Raw genomic sequence first — 17,553 nt, 5'->3', positions numbered from 1 at the left:
ACAGCATTCAGAGGAGCATTGGTCAAAATTGGCGCCCATACTCTGAGGGATAAGCATGGGTAGAAGGTTTGTTCACATGAGTAGCAAAAGCCGTGGGCATGCTCTTCGGTTGGAGACCTGTCTAAATACCTTGCTTTATTGCTATGGCTATAAAGTGACTCAGACACTAGGGTCGAGTGACACAATTGAGGACAGGTCTTGAAGCCCACCGGTTGTCGGAGTGAAGGTTGCTGATGCTGTGAAACAGGCACCACAGAAACCCCTTGGGAAGGAAAGACCTCCCAGATGTCTCTGTCTAGTATATTTTGGACTGCCAATTTTGGATGTCCTCACTAAAAATGGCCACTGTGAACTGCCATCGCCTCACTGATTGGGCCTTGATGGCATCAGCATCTTTGCCACTCTCAAAATGATCACTGCACACAAGATGGCCACTGCTTTGTTGAATGGTATACAAATGCCCAATGTCAATTGATATAGCCACTTCAAAATGGCCACTGTCTTTTTCTTTTTGCCTGTTTTAGCTATTGGTAAAGGCATGAAGCCCAATAGCCACAGGTGGGAGGTGAAAGGGCTTACGAATGAGGCTAATCAAGGCTTGCTGAAGAGCAGCTAATGCCAGTATGAGCGGCAAGTCCCCTATGCCAGGAGGAAGGTGACAGACCATCTGTACAAGTGAGATATCAAGTCTGGGCTCTCACAACAAGTTTTAATACTGAGCAACAAACACTGATACGAGGGGCAAGACCTCTATTCCAGAGTAGGTGACAAGACAGCTGCATGAGCGAAATAGCTCCAGCGGTAAAGCTCAAGTCTAGAAAGTCACGCTGTAGCTGAGCAGCAATGAAGCGGAAGCTCCCATAGCCATTAGTCCCATGAACACAAGGACTCCAGAGACCGAGAACAGGCCAGCATGCCTCACACAGAGCCGGAATAATGAGCACGGGGCTAAAAGTGAGAGGGGAACCCCCTGGAACCAGAGGCCCTCGGATCAAGACTCAGACAGCAACTCCTTGGGTCAGCTTGGGAGAAAAATTCACAGTTCGAACTGTCAGTGATAGATGGTAGAAAACACCTCAGAAGAATGGGAGCAGCATAAGAACACATGTCCTCTTCAGTCTGAGGACTGAGTCAAAGAGGGGGAAATGAGGCAGGAGGATGAAGATATCAATCTGTCAGACTCAGTCCTCATTGGCTAAAGGGTTGGTGTCATCCCATTCTTGGAGGTTAGCTCCACCCCTATGGAGAATGTCAGGCCCAATGAGAATATTCTCTGTAGGGAAGAATTCAGATTAATTACTACATGTATCTTAGTCAAGAGATGTGGCTCCATGGTAAACACATACTGAATCAAAATATCCCAAGTTCAATCCTAAATAGGATTAATGATGAGAAATCTGGAATACTACTGTTTCTTAACAAAAATTATAATAAGATGGGCAATTATTTGACTTAATAGAACTTTCTTTCATTCCCATCTGATATGATTTACACTGCCAAATCAGATTCTTCCACTAGTTTTGACCATAGATTGATGATTGATGTTTATCCTCTATACAGAGGATATGTGGCCTATACAGAACAGTCCCAAGTGCCCTGAGAGTTCTTAGTACAATTATATACAGATAGGCTGTTTTAATCATGGTAAAAAGTTACATATTTAAATAAGTATAACTCTGGTCTATAGAAATTATATAATATACAATACTACAAAATTATATAAAATATAATAGTAGAACTCTGGGATTAGGTAAGAATTTAATTTGCTATTTATATGCATTCCTGCAATAAAATAACGATGTGAATGCATTATTAAACTAGCACTGTGAGAGCTATTTCTATTGTCATAAGCAATTATGTTTCTCCAACTTATTTTCCAATATGCATATTTTTGATATTCAGTTGAAATCAATGGTTCCACTTGAAATAAATGCTTTAAAAAAATAATTTCACTAATTTATTTAAAATACTGTAAACCTGAAACTGATATAAATCCAACTATCCTAATACAATACTGTAAACCTGAAACTGATATAAATCCAACTATCCTAATACAATATCTAAATAAGCAGATTGAAAATATTTCCATATAATCAACAACAATGGAACACAGAAAAATATTTATATTAAAGCAGATCCCTTGCTGAATGTGGGCTACTATTCTATTACCTCTCATTTCTTACTTCTCTAAAGCAGGTATGTAGTGTTTTACATCAAAATCCCTTTTAGCCTATTTGAAACAGAGATCATTGGCAAGCACACCATATGTTTTAACTATTAAATGATGGCCTTGCTCCCTAATTAACATTTCAAAAGAAGAATAAATAATACTATATACAGTAATAGTAAATTTGTTTACTTTAATATTCACCCAAAATGTTCTTTTTAAATGCTGCAAAAAAAAATAATATCCCCATTCCAATGTTTTAAAACACATTTAAAATTAGGTTATGAGAATCTATTTCTTCCTTAAGAGTTGGGAAAGTCTCCCCCATTTTATTGCTTAATATGATGAAATGTATAGCAGAATGTTTTCAGAAGGTATTCATGCTCAAAAATTAACAGATCATGCAGCATTATTTTCTTATCCGAATTAAACTTTCTGTGTTGAAAGTACTGTTGTATGAATTAGTGTATCTTGAAATTCTACATTTTTAGCTTCCTTGAATCTTATGTAGAGCTTTATGACTCAAAAACACCACATGTTAGCTATCAATGTAACCTTTTAGGGAAGGGGATTGTTCTGGGCCAAAGAGAAGCTACTTATCAGTGTGAAGAGGTCACACGCCTGCCCTTGGATCAGAGTTCACACATACAATTAATTCGTTATTAGAAAAAGTCACTGTTGGAGACTGAACTGGGCTTTGCAGCTTCAGAGGTTATTGTCCTGTCAATGACCTGAAGAAATTATCCCTTTAGCTTTCCATCTGACAAATGACTTTCCCTTATGCTATTTTTTTTATCAAAAGATTTCACAGGTTGCAATCCTGCAAATGTATTTTCATTTCATTTAGTAAAAATCAATATAATGCAAGTATGTGCAAATTACATGCAAAATACTCAATTTTGCAGAGAAATATTTTTTTAAAAAAAATGAATTTAAATATATTTTTGGATGCATGAATCCAGGTCCAGAATGCACCTAAATACAATTATAATTTATACATTCATATGTTTAAGAGTTGTTGTAAATAGTTTGCATGATGATTAACAAAAATGTCAACTTTCCAATTCTTTACTGTTATGTGTCTTTCTATTCTTTTTAGCTGAAATGTCAGACATTTATTTTACAATCTTCTGCATATAAGGAAGTTTTTTATCAAAACAAAAAAAATGCTTTCATACTAATGGGGCTTAGGTGACCCCCTTTTCTTTCATTCATGGAAGAGCTTAGTAATCCCCATCCATTTTGCAGAGCAATAGGAAACATCATAAGATTGCCTTGTTGTTAGCTTATCTTTTTTTTAAAAAAAGATGTTGTATTGCTGGATACAACATTGAAGATATTATGTAGTGAATTGTTTGGGGATACCATTTGTTTAAGCAACTGTGTTTGTTAATGCTTGGATCATAGTGTTGCAGAATTATAACTGGTTCTCATGGATTCACAAAATTTCATTACTGTAAATCACACAATGAAAGTAAATTATACTAAAGTTCAGTAATTTGATCAATTTTGATCAATTTCTAAACCATTTATTTATTTAACCATTTATTTAACTATTCCCTTTATTGTTTCTTATCCTGTCCGCTGGTACTTTAGAAAATAAATTGATCCCCTCTTCTTTGTGGCAGCCTTTCAAATACTGAAATACTGCTATTATGTTCTCACCAGTCTTTCTTTTCTCTAGACTAGCTAAACCCAAATCCTGCATTTTTAAAATATGTTTTAGTCTCCAGGTCTTTAATAATCTTAATTGCTCTTCTTTGCACTTCTCCCAAAGTATCAACATCTTTTTTATAATGTGGTGACCAAAACTGGATTCAATGTTCCAAATATGGCCTTAATCAGGCAGACTGCTTTGGCATCCCAATATTTTAGATCAGAGGTCAAATTCAAGGGTGCTTAAATCTGCCTCGTGGGGCTGTCCTGGAAATATCAAATGACCATGATAAGATATTCATAAACTGGGAGAGTTATTCATGAACAATATTAGCCAATGAATAGGCATAGCAACTAAGTCAGCCAATGGAAGCTAACCACTTCTGAGTCTGTGCACAGAATCAAAACTGAAAGCTTAAGCTTAAGCTGGACATGGCTCCAAGTTCACCCTCTGCACCCTCCTCTGAACTCTCTGCTGAAATGAGACTAACTCCTGCTTGTGTTTACTTGAAGAAATAATCTTCTAATAGTATTATAAATTCATCTGTTATTATAGTTATATAGAAGTTGTTTAATCCAGCTGAATCAGTCATCTGTGTGGGCTTCTGGTTTTGATATTTATGCAACAAATTTTAATAGACCGGCCTGCGGTGCCTCTGCTGGCCAAATAGGCTGAGGGGGTTGTGGACAGCCCCCATGTAGCCCATTTGTGGCCTCCCTGGCCTCCAGCACTCTGCCGGGCACAAATGGGCCGTTTTGGGACCTTTGTTTTTGTCTGGCATAGTGCTTCATGAGGCCGGGGAGACCCAAAACAGGCTGTGCAGGGCCTCTGCGTGACCCGTTTTTAGCTGGCAGAGTGTTACAGGAGGACTGGATTGGACTGGATTACAATTACAGTGGTACCTCTACTTAAGAACTTAATTCGTTCCGTGACCAGGTTTTTAAGTAGAAACATTCTTAAGTAGAAGCAATTTTTCCCATAGCAATCAATGTAAAAGCAAATAATGTGTGAAAACCCATTAGGAAAGAAATGAAAGTTTGGAATTTGGGTGGGGGGTGAGGAGGAAGAAGAGGAGGAGGACAGTCACTGCTGAAGGAAGAAGGTAAGAAGAGGGGAAAGCCTCCTTAAGCACCACAAAAAGGTTCCTCTGGCAGCCCTAAAAAGCCCGACATGGCGGGAATAAAAGGAGGAATGGCAGGAAACTGGCCGGGCCTTCGTGCCGCTCTCAAATTTCCTGGGAAATTTTTCCGAACTTGGTTTCTTAAGCAGAAATTGGTTCTTAAGTAGAGGCAAAAAAATCTTGAACATCCAGTTCTTATCTAGAAAAGTTCTTCAGTAGAGGCATTCTTAAGTAGAGGTACCACTGTATTTGGCCTCAAGTAACTGCCTGATCTGGATATAAAACAAGCAACATCCTATGTTATACAGTTTAATGGCAGATTTTACATACTATAGGTCCATTAAATCTGCAATCAACAATCTATTTATTATCCTGGAAATTTACTTCTGCTGTTGGATCTTGTATTATCAAGTTATTTATGCTATTGTATTTTTATTATTAATTGAATATTAAAAAATACAATAGTATAAATAGCTTTTCTGCCTGGAAAAGCAATTTACTATTAAACAATAGGGTATAAATTTAGAAATAAAATGTTTAGTGGAGTATGAAAAAAGTAATAAATGTTTGCCAGTAATATCTGGTAGAAGAGATAGAAAAATAGTTAGAGTATGTAACTGCGGAAAGAATGAAGAGAAGAGAAAGAGCCTTTGTCAAATTCCCATCTTGGCCACCCCCTTTCCCCAGTCACACTCCCCCACTGATGCGGCCCTAAATGAAATGAAGCTTGACACCTCTGTTTTAAATGTTAATTTTTACATATGTATCTGCCCCTAGTCTATAGGACAGCTTTGGAGCAGTTAGCAGAATCAAACTCAGAAGATGGCAATCCTAGTGAGTTACAGGTGTTCTCTTGTGCTTGAATATCTAATAAGCATTTGCCATTATTTCGCACTAGATGTTATGGAAAATCATCTATCACTATCTTATTATGTACCAATAAGTCCATTTACCTCCACCCAGGGGTGGGCTGCTGCCCGGACCAGGGGGGAATGCAGTGGGGTAGCAAAACTGGAGTTCCACCCCAGGGCACCCTATTTGCACTGAAAGATGTTGAAAGAAAATGCGTGGCATCCTGCATAAGCCACGTCCACAGTGTGGTAATAAAAATTTTGGTAGCCCTTCACTGCCTACACCTAAATATTGGACAAGTACACAGATATCCAGCAAAAGGTATTATCCATCCATCCACACGTACATACCTGTTCTTCCAATTATGTTTGATTTTGTGATATTTAAACCTCCAAAACAATAATAAGATTAAAAATCAAAACATAATAATTAAATAATTCAGTTTTCCCAAGTCCCAAGAAACAATCGTAACTTATATACAGCACAATCACTCTCACAGAAGATCCATTGGAAAAACAATCAGATCTTAATGGCAAATTACAAATTTATATAATTACAAATTCAGGTAGTCCTTGACTTACAACTTTATTTAGTGACTGTTCAAAGTTACAATAGCTCTAAAATGGTGACTTATGACCATTTTCATATGGCCGTTGCAGCATCCCCATCAAAATTCAATGGCAGTTAGTTCGTATTATTGCCAGTTCCAATATCCTGTGGTCATGTGATCACCTTTTTGACCTTCTGTGAAGTAAAGTCAATAGGAAAGCCAGGTTCATTCAATACCTTTGTAAGCAATTTAACAACTGTGATAAGAAAATGAGGCAAAACTCACTTAACAAATGTCTCACTTAACAGAAAATTTGGGTTGTACAAATTGTGGTGCAGCCACTCTGAAATTGAAAGGAATGCTGTTCCAAAGACGGGTGGGAGGCCAGTCGAAAACATCCAAACCTGAGATCTCTGAAGAGGACAACTCAGAGATGGCAACCCAGAGAGATCTTTATTTTCAGATTTAAAAGGATAGCCACGGTGTACTGGAATAACCGGGATTTTAAAGATGATAATCGTGTCCCTGAACTGCATCCAGAAAGAAAATTATAATCTGTGTAGTTCTCAACAGATGGATGTTAGATGATAAATCACCTAGATAACTACTTAAGCACTGCATTTTGCACTTGTTGTATTGTTTTTGTATCTTAAGATTTGTGCAGTCCTCCAAATACCAGATACATAAAATCATTATTTTCTTACCTCAGCTGGGGAATTCAAAGGCAATACTGATGTTTCAGTCTCTGTATTTCTTGTAGGACAATTACATGGTGAGCTTGGGCCTGATCCTGGAGAACTGCTACCAACTGATGGTTCTGGAATTTTAGTAAAAGAAATAAATCTAAGTATGATTGGCCATCAGAAAGTTTCATCTACAGCAGAAAATAAGTTGCCCACACAATGCATTCTTTCATTCACATAAATTTTCTTTACCTCATAACGTTTCCCAAACATAAAAGCCCACAATTTATTAATTGAGCAATATTTTCCTCCTTCCAAGATGGGCAAGTTTCTCAGTGGTAGGCAAAATACTAAAAAAAGTTCCTAATGAGTAAAGGAAAAGGAAGTACCTTTGGCTGCATTCTCTGCTGCCTCTGTAAGAGGCCAGCATGATAGAGATACTGGACTCCCAAAGGTCAAGATAACATGTCATCAATTCATGAGGCCTGCTGCCATTCCTAGGCTGTTTGGATAAACCCCTGGAGGACTCAGTTGTGAACTAGCCTTTATATGAGCAACTAATAAAAAACAATACCTCATTTGCAGTTCAGTCAGTAAATTTTAAGGAAAAACAGGAGTCTTCAGAACCTCAATACAATATCTTGATGATTTTATTATACTTTGTTTGCTTATATATATAAGCAACACAATTTATATCATACAAACATAAAATGTCCCTATTATATAAAAAGCATATAAACAGATGGCTCACAAATACTGTCTTCAAAAATAATCTTGATGCTAATGACCAAAGGACACACAATATAATTTGGTTCCTTTAAATTAGCTATTTACTAAGGCTGTGACTGAAAATGAGAAATATTTCAGATCTCATTCAAGCACAAACATGGTACCTCTCTGCTATTCATTAAAGGGATTTTTATGATCTTTTTCAAATTTCTACACAAACTACAAAATAAAAAAGTTTATTTTTTAAAATAAACTGTTAATGAAACTAACTTTAATAGGACAATTATCTTCAAACCTTACATGGAATCTTGGAAATGTTTTGCCATTTTTAAGATATATATAGCTGGAGTTTCTGTGGTTCATTTTTACATAAGATATAAATAATTTCTTATGAATAAATTTTTCTAAATCATTTTTCAAAAGTGCAGAATTCTTAGGATTTACTGATTTTAAATATATCTTCCAAATAATTATCCTCAGTAAAAGAAGCCAGTGGCAAAAATAATATAATAAGGATTAGGGTTACTTAAGGTTAATTAAATTAGTGGAACCAAAAAATAGATAACATCAAAGAAAGTGAAGGTGCTAAATTGCTCCAGGACTTTGGAATTCAAATAGACAGACACCTACCACATAACACCCCATATTTAAACCTGCTTTCTGATAGGACAAGAGAAAACACTGCAGGGTTCTGGCATGCAGGTGTGCCCATGGAACAATGTCTATGCATGAGATTTATCTTGCCTAGCAATTGAGAGAGTTGCTAGATTTGCCAGGTCCTGGGTTTGAGTGCCATGTATCATGGATCATGGACTGGTGATCTGTAGGCCATATACGTGGAAATGTCTATGATGGCCCCAGATAAAGAATTTGGGTGGCAGGTAGAAAATGGCTCTTGGTTGCATTGATCAAGAACCCATGTTCTCAAAGAGCTTGGATCATGACCATGAGGTGCTCTTCTGATTGGTGCTTCAAGGAGGACTAGACAAGAATGTCATCCAGGTAGTACTGCAGTTAATCAGAACAGACCGCAGACTTGCTGTCAGCACCGCCAACAGCTTTGTATAGATTCTTGGGACAGAAGAAAGCCCAAATGGCAAAGCCCTGTTTTGGAAATGCTTGCCTTGGTAAGCAAACTGAAAAAAGCACCTCTGATCCAGCCAGATTGGGACATGCAGGCATGCATCTGTGAGATCTAAGGAGGAGTGGAAGTCTCCCTCCCTGTTGCTTTCCAGGATGTGTAAAACATCTGCATCTTAGAGCACTTGTAGGCAATGTATTTGTTCAGGAAATTTATATTGAGAATGGTGCACCATCCATCCGAATTTTTGGAATTTACAGAGAATGGAGTAAAACTCCTTGCCTATCTTCTCCTGAGGAACCAGTTGGATAGCATGAGTCTTTAAGAGGTGACGGATGGCCAACTCCATGAAACCCCTCTTTGTTGAGTCTATAGATGAAAAACTTGGGGGGGGATTAGAGGAGCTCCAGGGACAGCTCGAACTGAACTGTCTTGAGGATTACCTGTCTGAGGTTGTGGCTTCCAACCTTTGGAAAGACAGGCTGAGATGACCCCCCAATAGATGGATTTGGACTGCCTTCACTTAGAATGGTGGAAGGACCTTGGAAAGATCTCTTATTCTGGTACTGCTGGTGATTTTATAAATCCTGTCTACTTAAAAACTGCCGGCCTGAGTGCTGGTAGTCTGCACCCTGGACATGCCCTCAAAAGGGCTAATGCTGAAAATAAGGCAAAGGACAGTGGTCCTTGCACCGAAAAAAATAAGGCATAACCTTACCCATGCTCTTGGATTTCATCAAGATAGATTCAAGGGCCTTGACAAACAATTCCTTGCCTGCAAAGGGCCAAGGCCAGCTTCCACTTATTTTCGTTGTCAGCCTGCCAGTACTTAACTCAGAGTAAGCATTTGGCCATGATCAACAAGGCCATAGATCTGGAAGAAACTTGGCAGCATTAAGTGTGGGGCAGCTACGTATTCAGCTACAGCAACCAATTTACCTATCTTCATGGAGCCTGATTTCTCTTGAGGCTGCAGTTGGTGCAGCCAGAGCAAGGATGCTCTGCTGAAAAATGAAGCTAAAGTATCTGCCTTCACTGCCAAGGCAGCTTCCTAGTGGGTGTTGCAGAACGCCAATTTCACCTTATTGTCATCAGACTTAAGATCATCCAGGGCCATTCAATGGAGTGCCCTGCACCCCAGCCTAACAATGTTCCTTTTCTTGAAAATCACATCAGGGTCTCACTGCATGCCTATGCTGTGCACAACTATGGTAGGCTGCGAGCGCAAAACAAAGTGCTGCACTGCCTTGGAGCCAATTGCTTACCGCATCATTTGATTACCACGTATCAACAATGTTTCTGCTAAGCCATGTTATAATTGTAAATCACAGAGTACAACTCTTATGTTCCCTCATACTGAAACGACTAAAAATCTTCCAAATTGGTTCATCCCTGTTGGCTTTTCTTGGTATAGCTAAGCTATGAAACCTTCGACATCATCAAGCAGAGAATTTTAACAGAGCGTGGATGTGCGATAAAGCCAACACACAGACTTAGTTAAATAAGTATTATTTACATATAAACAAAATATAGAAACAATCCAGAATAAGCACGAAGCAAATACAGGATAATAAGCACTGAGCAATTACAAGATTAGAAGCATAAAGCAACATGCAATATAGATAATAAGCACGAAGCTTATACAAGAAGATACGCACGAAGCATAAACACAACTCCCCCCTCTCAGGCAAAGTAAGAGAATGACTGAGCAGAAATGTACATCACAGCCTCATTTGAGGGATGGATTACTGGCGCCCTCTAATGACGTACCAGCTTAGAAATATTTAACTGTTTAAGTGACAGTACAGCTTTACAGTAGCAACTGTAACATTTAAAGTGACAGTGCAAGTTTACAGTGGTAAACCCTAACACACATGTACTCTGTACTAACAATCCCCAAACTTCATTGTTGAATGAAATTAGGGAAAAATTCCTTAATACACCACCAGGCTGCTTGCCTTTCTAGTGGATGGCACAGCAATTTAAACCAAAAGGGCTGAGGCTGTTAGCCTAATGGTCTGATGGGCTCCAACAACTGCGTGGCAAGCCTGCCTTTACCTCCATGCTCCTTAAGGGCTGATCCTTAAGGGCTGAGGCTACTACCTAATGGTCCAGGGGGATCAAAGCTACAGCATGGCACGTCTACCCTTCTCTCAGTACGGATGATCGTGAACGGCCGAGGCTGCTAGATTATTGCTGTTCCCAACAATGGCTGCTTCACACATATGGCGCTACAAGCCCAACACAGCCAAGACTGCCAGCCTATCGAACTGGGTGACTTCCTTTTCCTTCTTACTATGAAGAAGCCAGGAATGGGAGCATGCTCCAAAATGTCCTATCTGATTGAAAATTGAGTTGAATCTGGGAATATCTGGTGGATGTAGGCGGGACTGGAGTTCATCCAAACACGTACTCAGTCTTCAATCTGATGGACAGAATGAACACCCACACATGGCTTCTCTCTCCCTCCTCACCAAGGAGAAAAGGCTAAATAGTGAATGTAGTAATACCTGGAGACAGAAGAGTAAAAGAGAAAGAACTGGAGAAAATAACAAAATACAAAGATATGGAAACATAAATAAAATGACTATGGCAAAAGAAAGGAAAGAAAATATCAATTTTAGTACCTTTGGGTGAAATCCCAAAACAACTGGAGCCCTACATAAACACCATTAGATTGACAAAATCACGATAATCAATTGAAAAAGGCAGCTTAACTTGGAATATATTCTAAGATGATATCTTTAATCCATCAAAGGTCAACATCTGTTTATCCCAAGGACTCCATAGGTAGATAAAAATGCCAAATCCAGTCTGGATATGTGGTTATGTAATAAACTATAATAATAATTAAACATGATATTTATAATTCATTACCTGTCATCTCAATTAATCTTTTCTTCAACGAGCAGACCACTGTTCCATCCTTCCTTCTGAGTAAAGGGCTGCTTCTTCTTTCTGTTACTTTTTGTTTTAACTTTGAGCGAACTTTCAAATTGGGTTCGGAGGCTGAGAATAAGATAAAAAAATCTATGATTACAAACTACAAACCTGCAAGCTTCCTTTTTGGACCTGCTGCTTTCCCAGGTTTGCAAAGATTGCCTATAACTTCCAACTTAACAACATAGTCATTGAACAAAGTCATACAAATTATTAAATAATAGTAGGTTCACATATAAATGTCTGAATCACTATTTGAAACCATGGTTTATGTATCTGTTTACATATATGGCTTAATGCAATGAATGATAATCCACTTAGTTTGTATTTATTCATCTTATTTCTGATTTGTTATTATTTTCTATTGAAACCGCAATAAATCTACAAACACCAATTTTAAAAGAATAAACTCCCAGCAAATTCAAATAAGTCGTGATTAGCTTGTTCTTTTACAAAAATGTTGGCTTCTTGAATTGCTAATCATCTCTTTAAATCATAAACAGTAGAATTTGATTTATGATTTCTACATGTCTATATAAAACAAATGTGGTTGATGTGTGGTGTTTTTAATATTACTTGAAATTTCCTTCATCTTTCACGTTTGCCATGTAGATAGGGCTCAAAGAAAATGGAATTTAAAATCTGGAAAGTTAAACTCTGATATAAAATATTGTTCAAAACTATTTGTTTTCCTTTATAAATTTCCCAAATGCCATGTAAAATGCACTAATGTTGTTTTATTATTTTTTAAGTGAAAAATTAAGTGAATATCTTGTTCATGGCAATTATCACAACTGAAAAACAAAAAACAGGATAAAACTAATATATCTGTTTGTTCTTTTTTAAAAAGTAAATGTACTTATGTATGTGTGCGTGTGTGTGTGTGTGTATGTATGTATGTATTTATTTATTTATTTCAGTGATACTCCATTCCAACAGGCTATTATTATTATTATTATTTATTCGATTTGTATGCCGCCCCTCTCCGAAGACTCGGGGCGGCTCACAACATGTAACAACAAATCATAAATAATCCAACAGTTTTTAAAATGTTTAAAGATTTAAAAGACCCCATATACTAACAGACATACACACACGCATACCATATATAAATTAAACATGCCCAGGGGGAGATGTTTCAATTCCCCCATGCCTGACGACAAAGGTGGGTTTTAAGGAGTTTACGGAAGGCAGGAAGAGTAGGGGCAATCCTAATCTCCGGGGGGAGTTGGTTCCATAGGGCCGGTGCCGCCACAGAGAAGGCTCTTCCCCTGGGGCCCGCCAACCGACATTGTTTAGTTGACGGGACCCGGAGAAGGCCCACTCTGTGGGACCTAATCGGTCGCTGGGATTCGTGCGGCAGTAGGCGGTCTCGGAGATATTCTGGTCCAGTGCCATGAAGGGCTTTAAAGGTCATAACCAACACTTTGAATTGTGACCGGAAATTGATCGGCAGCCAATGCAGACTGCGGAGTGATGGAGAAACATGGGCATACCTAGGTAAGCCCATGACTGCTCTCGCAGCTGCATTCTGCACGATCTGAAGTTTCCGAACACTTTTCAGAGGTAGCCCCATGTAGAGAGCATTACAGTAGTCGAACCTCGAGGTGATGAGGGCATGAGTGACTGTGAGCAGTGAGTCCCGGTCCAGATAGGGCCGCAACTGGTGCACCAGGTGAACCTGGGCAAACGTCCCCCTCGCCACAGCTGAGAGATGTTTTTCTAATGTGAGCTGTGGATCGAGGAGGACGCCCAAGTTGCGGACCCTCTCTGAGGGGGTCAATAATTCCCCCCCAGGGTAATGGACGGACAGATGGAATTGTCCTTGGGAGGCAAAACCCACAGCCACTCCGTCTTATCCGGGTTGAGCTTGAGTCTGTTGACACCCATCCAGGCCCCAACAGCCTCCAGGCACCGGCACATCACTTCCGCCGCTTCGTTGACTGGGCATGGGGTGGAGATGTAGAGCTGGGTATCATCCGCATATTGATGATACCTCACCCCATGTCCTTGGATGATCTCGCCCAGCGGTTTCATGTAGATGTTGAATAGCAGGGGGGAGAGGACCGACCCCTGAGGCACCCCACAAGGGAGAAACCTAGGAGTCGACCTCTGGCCCCCCACTAACACCGACTGCGACCGGCCAGAGAGGTAGGAGGAGAACCACTGAAGCACAGTGCCTCCCACCCCCAACCCCTCCAACCGGTGCAGAAGGATACCATGGTCGATGGTATCGAAAGCCGCTGAGAGGTCAAGGAGCACCAGGACAGAGGATAAACCCCTGTCCCGGGCCCGCCAGAGATCATCCATCAACGCGACCAAAGCGGTTTCCGTGCTGTAACCGGGCCTGAAACCCGACTGCCGGGGACCTAGATAATCGTCTTCTTCCAAGGACCGCTGGAGCTGGAGCGCCACCACCTTCTCGACAACCTTCCCCATAAAGGGAAGGTTGGAGACTGGACGATAGTTGTTAAGCACAGCTGGGTCCAGGGAGGGCTTCTTGAGGAGGGGGCGCACGAGCGCTTCTTTATAGAGAGATGGAAAAACTCCCCTCCCCAAGGAGGCGCTGGTAATCTCCTGGGCCCAGCTCCGCGTCACCTCCCTGCTGGCCGAAACCAACCAGGAGGGACACGGATCCAGGCTGTAAGATACATAATATATAATCATCAGCAAAAGAATTTAAACACAATAACATTATAATCATGAACTTAATTCACCTATTCCAACAATATCCTCCACCAATGACAGATTTTTGTCTTGCATCCCCTATTCTATCAAACAACCAAGTTCTAATAGTCTTATGGAAAGAGTTGATTTGGTTTTGCAAAGTCAAGCTGATGCAGAGAAGGAGATCACCAATGAGAAGGTTTGATTAAAGGTTTTTGTGGGTAGAATTCTTTTAGAGATGGGACCTATAGGAAACCTTCTCTCTCGGTTTACTGAATTGGCAGATTTAGTGAAGGCAGTCAGAGAAGGTACTTTTAAAGACATTGAGGTCCTAAACCATAAAGAGCTTTAAAATGATAACCATACTCTGCATTCACTCCAAAGCTAATTGGCAAACAATGAAGCCCTTTGGAGTCGACTGGGTAAATTTAGAGCCATGCATAACTATCCAAATGGCTACATGCTGTAGAAAGGTAAATCTCCTTCCATGGTCTTCAAGGAAGTTGGAAACCTCCAATGTTAAGGTAACAAAAACAAGAGTGGCATTCATATGTGGAACATCATTCCCAGATTAGGCTAGTCCTGATCCTGCTGGCCTTTCACAAGGTGCTAAAATCTTGGATTTGTGACTAGGTCTAGAGCTCTAAAAGTGGTAAGTCTATTTCCTGATGTTGTTGATAGTTATGTTATGAAGTTCAGCTTTCCTGAGTTTTCATTTTGTATTATATATTTATTATAATCTGCTCAGAGTCACATATGTGAGATAGAAAGCTATGTAGTTCAAAGAAATAAAAATATATGACAGGGGCATTGATCTTACCTGCTACATCTCTTCTCATAGGGTGGATCTATAATTCAGGATAGGTTGACCTCATCCAAGCAGATGAGGACTATGTCTCTTAATTTTAATTTGATGGCTCTGCCTTGTCTGGAGCCCCCAGTACAACGAAGCTGATGAACACAGATTCAACGTGGTCTCCAAGTATAAGTCACATAGTTGTCCGTGTCCGTAATAAGAAATGTCCCTATATAGTTAAGAAAATCTCCACACCCAGGGAACTCAGGGAGGGATTGTATGATGGTTCCATCTTATGAAAAGAGACGTATCAGATAAAACCAATGTCCCTTCTCCATCGTGGGTGGAACTATCTTCCAGGATGGGACATACCCAAGCAGTCTGCTATTAGGAGGGAATTGATCTGGGCTGCTCTCATTCATCAGACTGAAGTGACAAGAGAAATGAGTCCTCTGCTGAAACAAATTTGTCATTTTTATAATGTTGGATAAACTGTGGTGAGGATGCCCAGGTGGCAGCGTGGCACACCTCTTCCAGTAAAGCCAAATGCCGCCAATGTTGCAGCACTCCTTGTAGAATGCTCTGTGATCTGAGCAAGGTGGGCCGTCACTGAATGGTCATTAAGCCACCACGATTTTCACCCAGAGCCACCTGCTTATGGTGGAGGAAGAAACTTTGTGGCCCAGAGATGACGGCAAGAACATCATGAACTCAAACCGGTGGAAGTCCACTGTTCATTTCGTGTATATACAGCACATTCCATACTGTTCTGCGGGGCTCTCTGGTAGGAGGCTCCCGAAAATTCAAGGGTACAAGTTGCAGACACACACACGTTGAAAATTCAACACAATGTTCTTTATCACAAAATTCAAAATAAACTAAGCACTCTTTTTGTATTGCAAAGAGCACTCGTCCCTTAAGCAGTCATTAAGTACTTAGCTAGCAGCTGTGAAGAAACTTCATACCCCTTCTTCTTCTAACGAAGTGAGACACACACACACACACGTTGCTTTGCATTGGTTTCAAAGGCATGAAAAATCAACAAACAAAGTCCAGAAAACAGCAACACACGATTCCTGAAGAACTGCGATCAGATACTCTTTCACAACGGCCAAACCCACACGCTGCTATTTATAGCAGCAGCCCTAATTACTGGAGCCCCACCCAACCACAGGTGGCCTCATTTTCTCTTTTTAATAATCCTTCAGTTGTTGTCTCCTATGCATCACTCTACACATGCGTGGATGTGTCATTAATTCTTGTTCAGAATCCAAGGATGATACAGATGATTGATCTCCTCCTGGGCTGTCTGCCAAACTCCCCTCTTCCCTGTCACTCATGCTTCCTTGGTCAGAGGAGGTTTCATCGGCAGATTCCATCGGGAGCAAAATGCCTGTGGCATGTGGATGTCTCCCCCACATCCACCTGCACATTCAGTGGAGCAGGAGCTGGGCCAGAGCTAACCACAACACCATATATTCAATTTGTGCCACTTCTGCTCCAGATCATATGTCAGGTTGGGACAAAACCTTGGTAATATTAGTTCTTGAGCCCTGTGAAACCAAGAATTAATCTTTGGCACAAAGGATGGGTCCAGGTGGAGGGCGATTCTGTCTGAATGGAACACACATAAATCTCACCTGACCGAGAGGGCAGACAATTCTGAGATCCTCCTGGCTGAGGTGATGGCCATCGGGAAGACCACTTTATAAATTAGGTGTCAGAGACTAGCTGATCTTATAAACTTGTACAGTGCCTAGGTGTGTGAATTCAGTACCTTAAAGATGTCCCAGGTGGGAAACCAATGGACCACCAGGGGGTGCAAGTTAGTGGTGTCCTTGAGGCACCTCCTGGTGGGCAGAAGCTGCACCAGGGATTCAGCCTTCCCACATGCCAGGAGAGATGATAAGGCTGCTATTTGCCTGTGGATGGTATTGGATAACAGGTCTTTCTCCAAGCTCTCTGGAGGAAGTCCAGGATCTTGGGAACTGCTATACTACTGGTGAGCAGCCCTCCTTGGCACACCAGGTGCAGAATGCCTTCCACATCACAGAGTAAATGCATTCCGTGGAAGGCTTCCTTGAAGCCAGCTTGGTGGCAATAACATTGCCTGAATATTGTTGCTAGGTTAAAGAGCACCACTCAAGAGCCAGGAGGTCAGACAGAGTCACTATGGATTCAGATGGTCCATATGTCCCTGGCTGAGTGAGGCCTTGCATAATGGGATAGTCCAAGGAGGGGCCGACAGCACCTTCAAATTGGAGAACCAAAGCTGCCTGGGATAATTGGGCGGGGGGGAGCCTACACCAGC

The 17,553-nt window shown here is 40.5% G+C and overlaps 1 protein-coding gene across 1 annotated transcript in view; it reads right to left on the bottom strand.

Annotated features, from left to right (window-relative positions):
• The window catches only part of HDAC9 (histone deacetylase 9), a 277,705-nt gene that overhangs the window by 31,835 nt on the left and 228,317 nt on the right, over positions 1 to 17,553 (bottom strand). The window contains exons 10-11 of the mRNA XM_070726525.1: positions 11,717 to 11,848; positions 7,051 to 7,163 (exon numbers count right to left, since the gene is read on the bottom strand). Coding sequence (XP_070582626.1) covers positions 7,051 to 7,163; positions 11,717 to 11,848 — 245 coding nt within the window. The remainder of the gene's footprint in view (positions 1 to 7,050; positions 7,164 to 11,716; positions 11,849 to 17,553) is intronic.

The sequence above is a fragment of the Erythrolamprus reginae genome, chromosome Z (genome assembly GCF_031021105.1).
Source record: "Erythrolamprus reginae isolate rEryReg1 chromosome Z, rEryReg1.hap1, whole genome shotgun sequence".
NCBI lineage: Eukaryota > Metazoa > Chordata > Lepidosauria > Squamata > Dipsadidae > Erythrolamprus > Erythrolamprus reginae.
The sequence above is the reverse complement of the archived record's forward strand: the minus strand, read 5'-3'. Positions and strand labels throughout refer to the sequence as shown.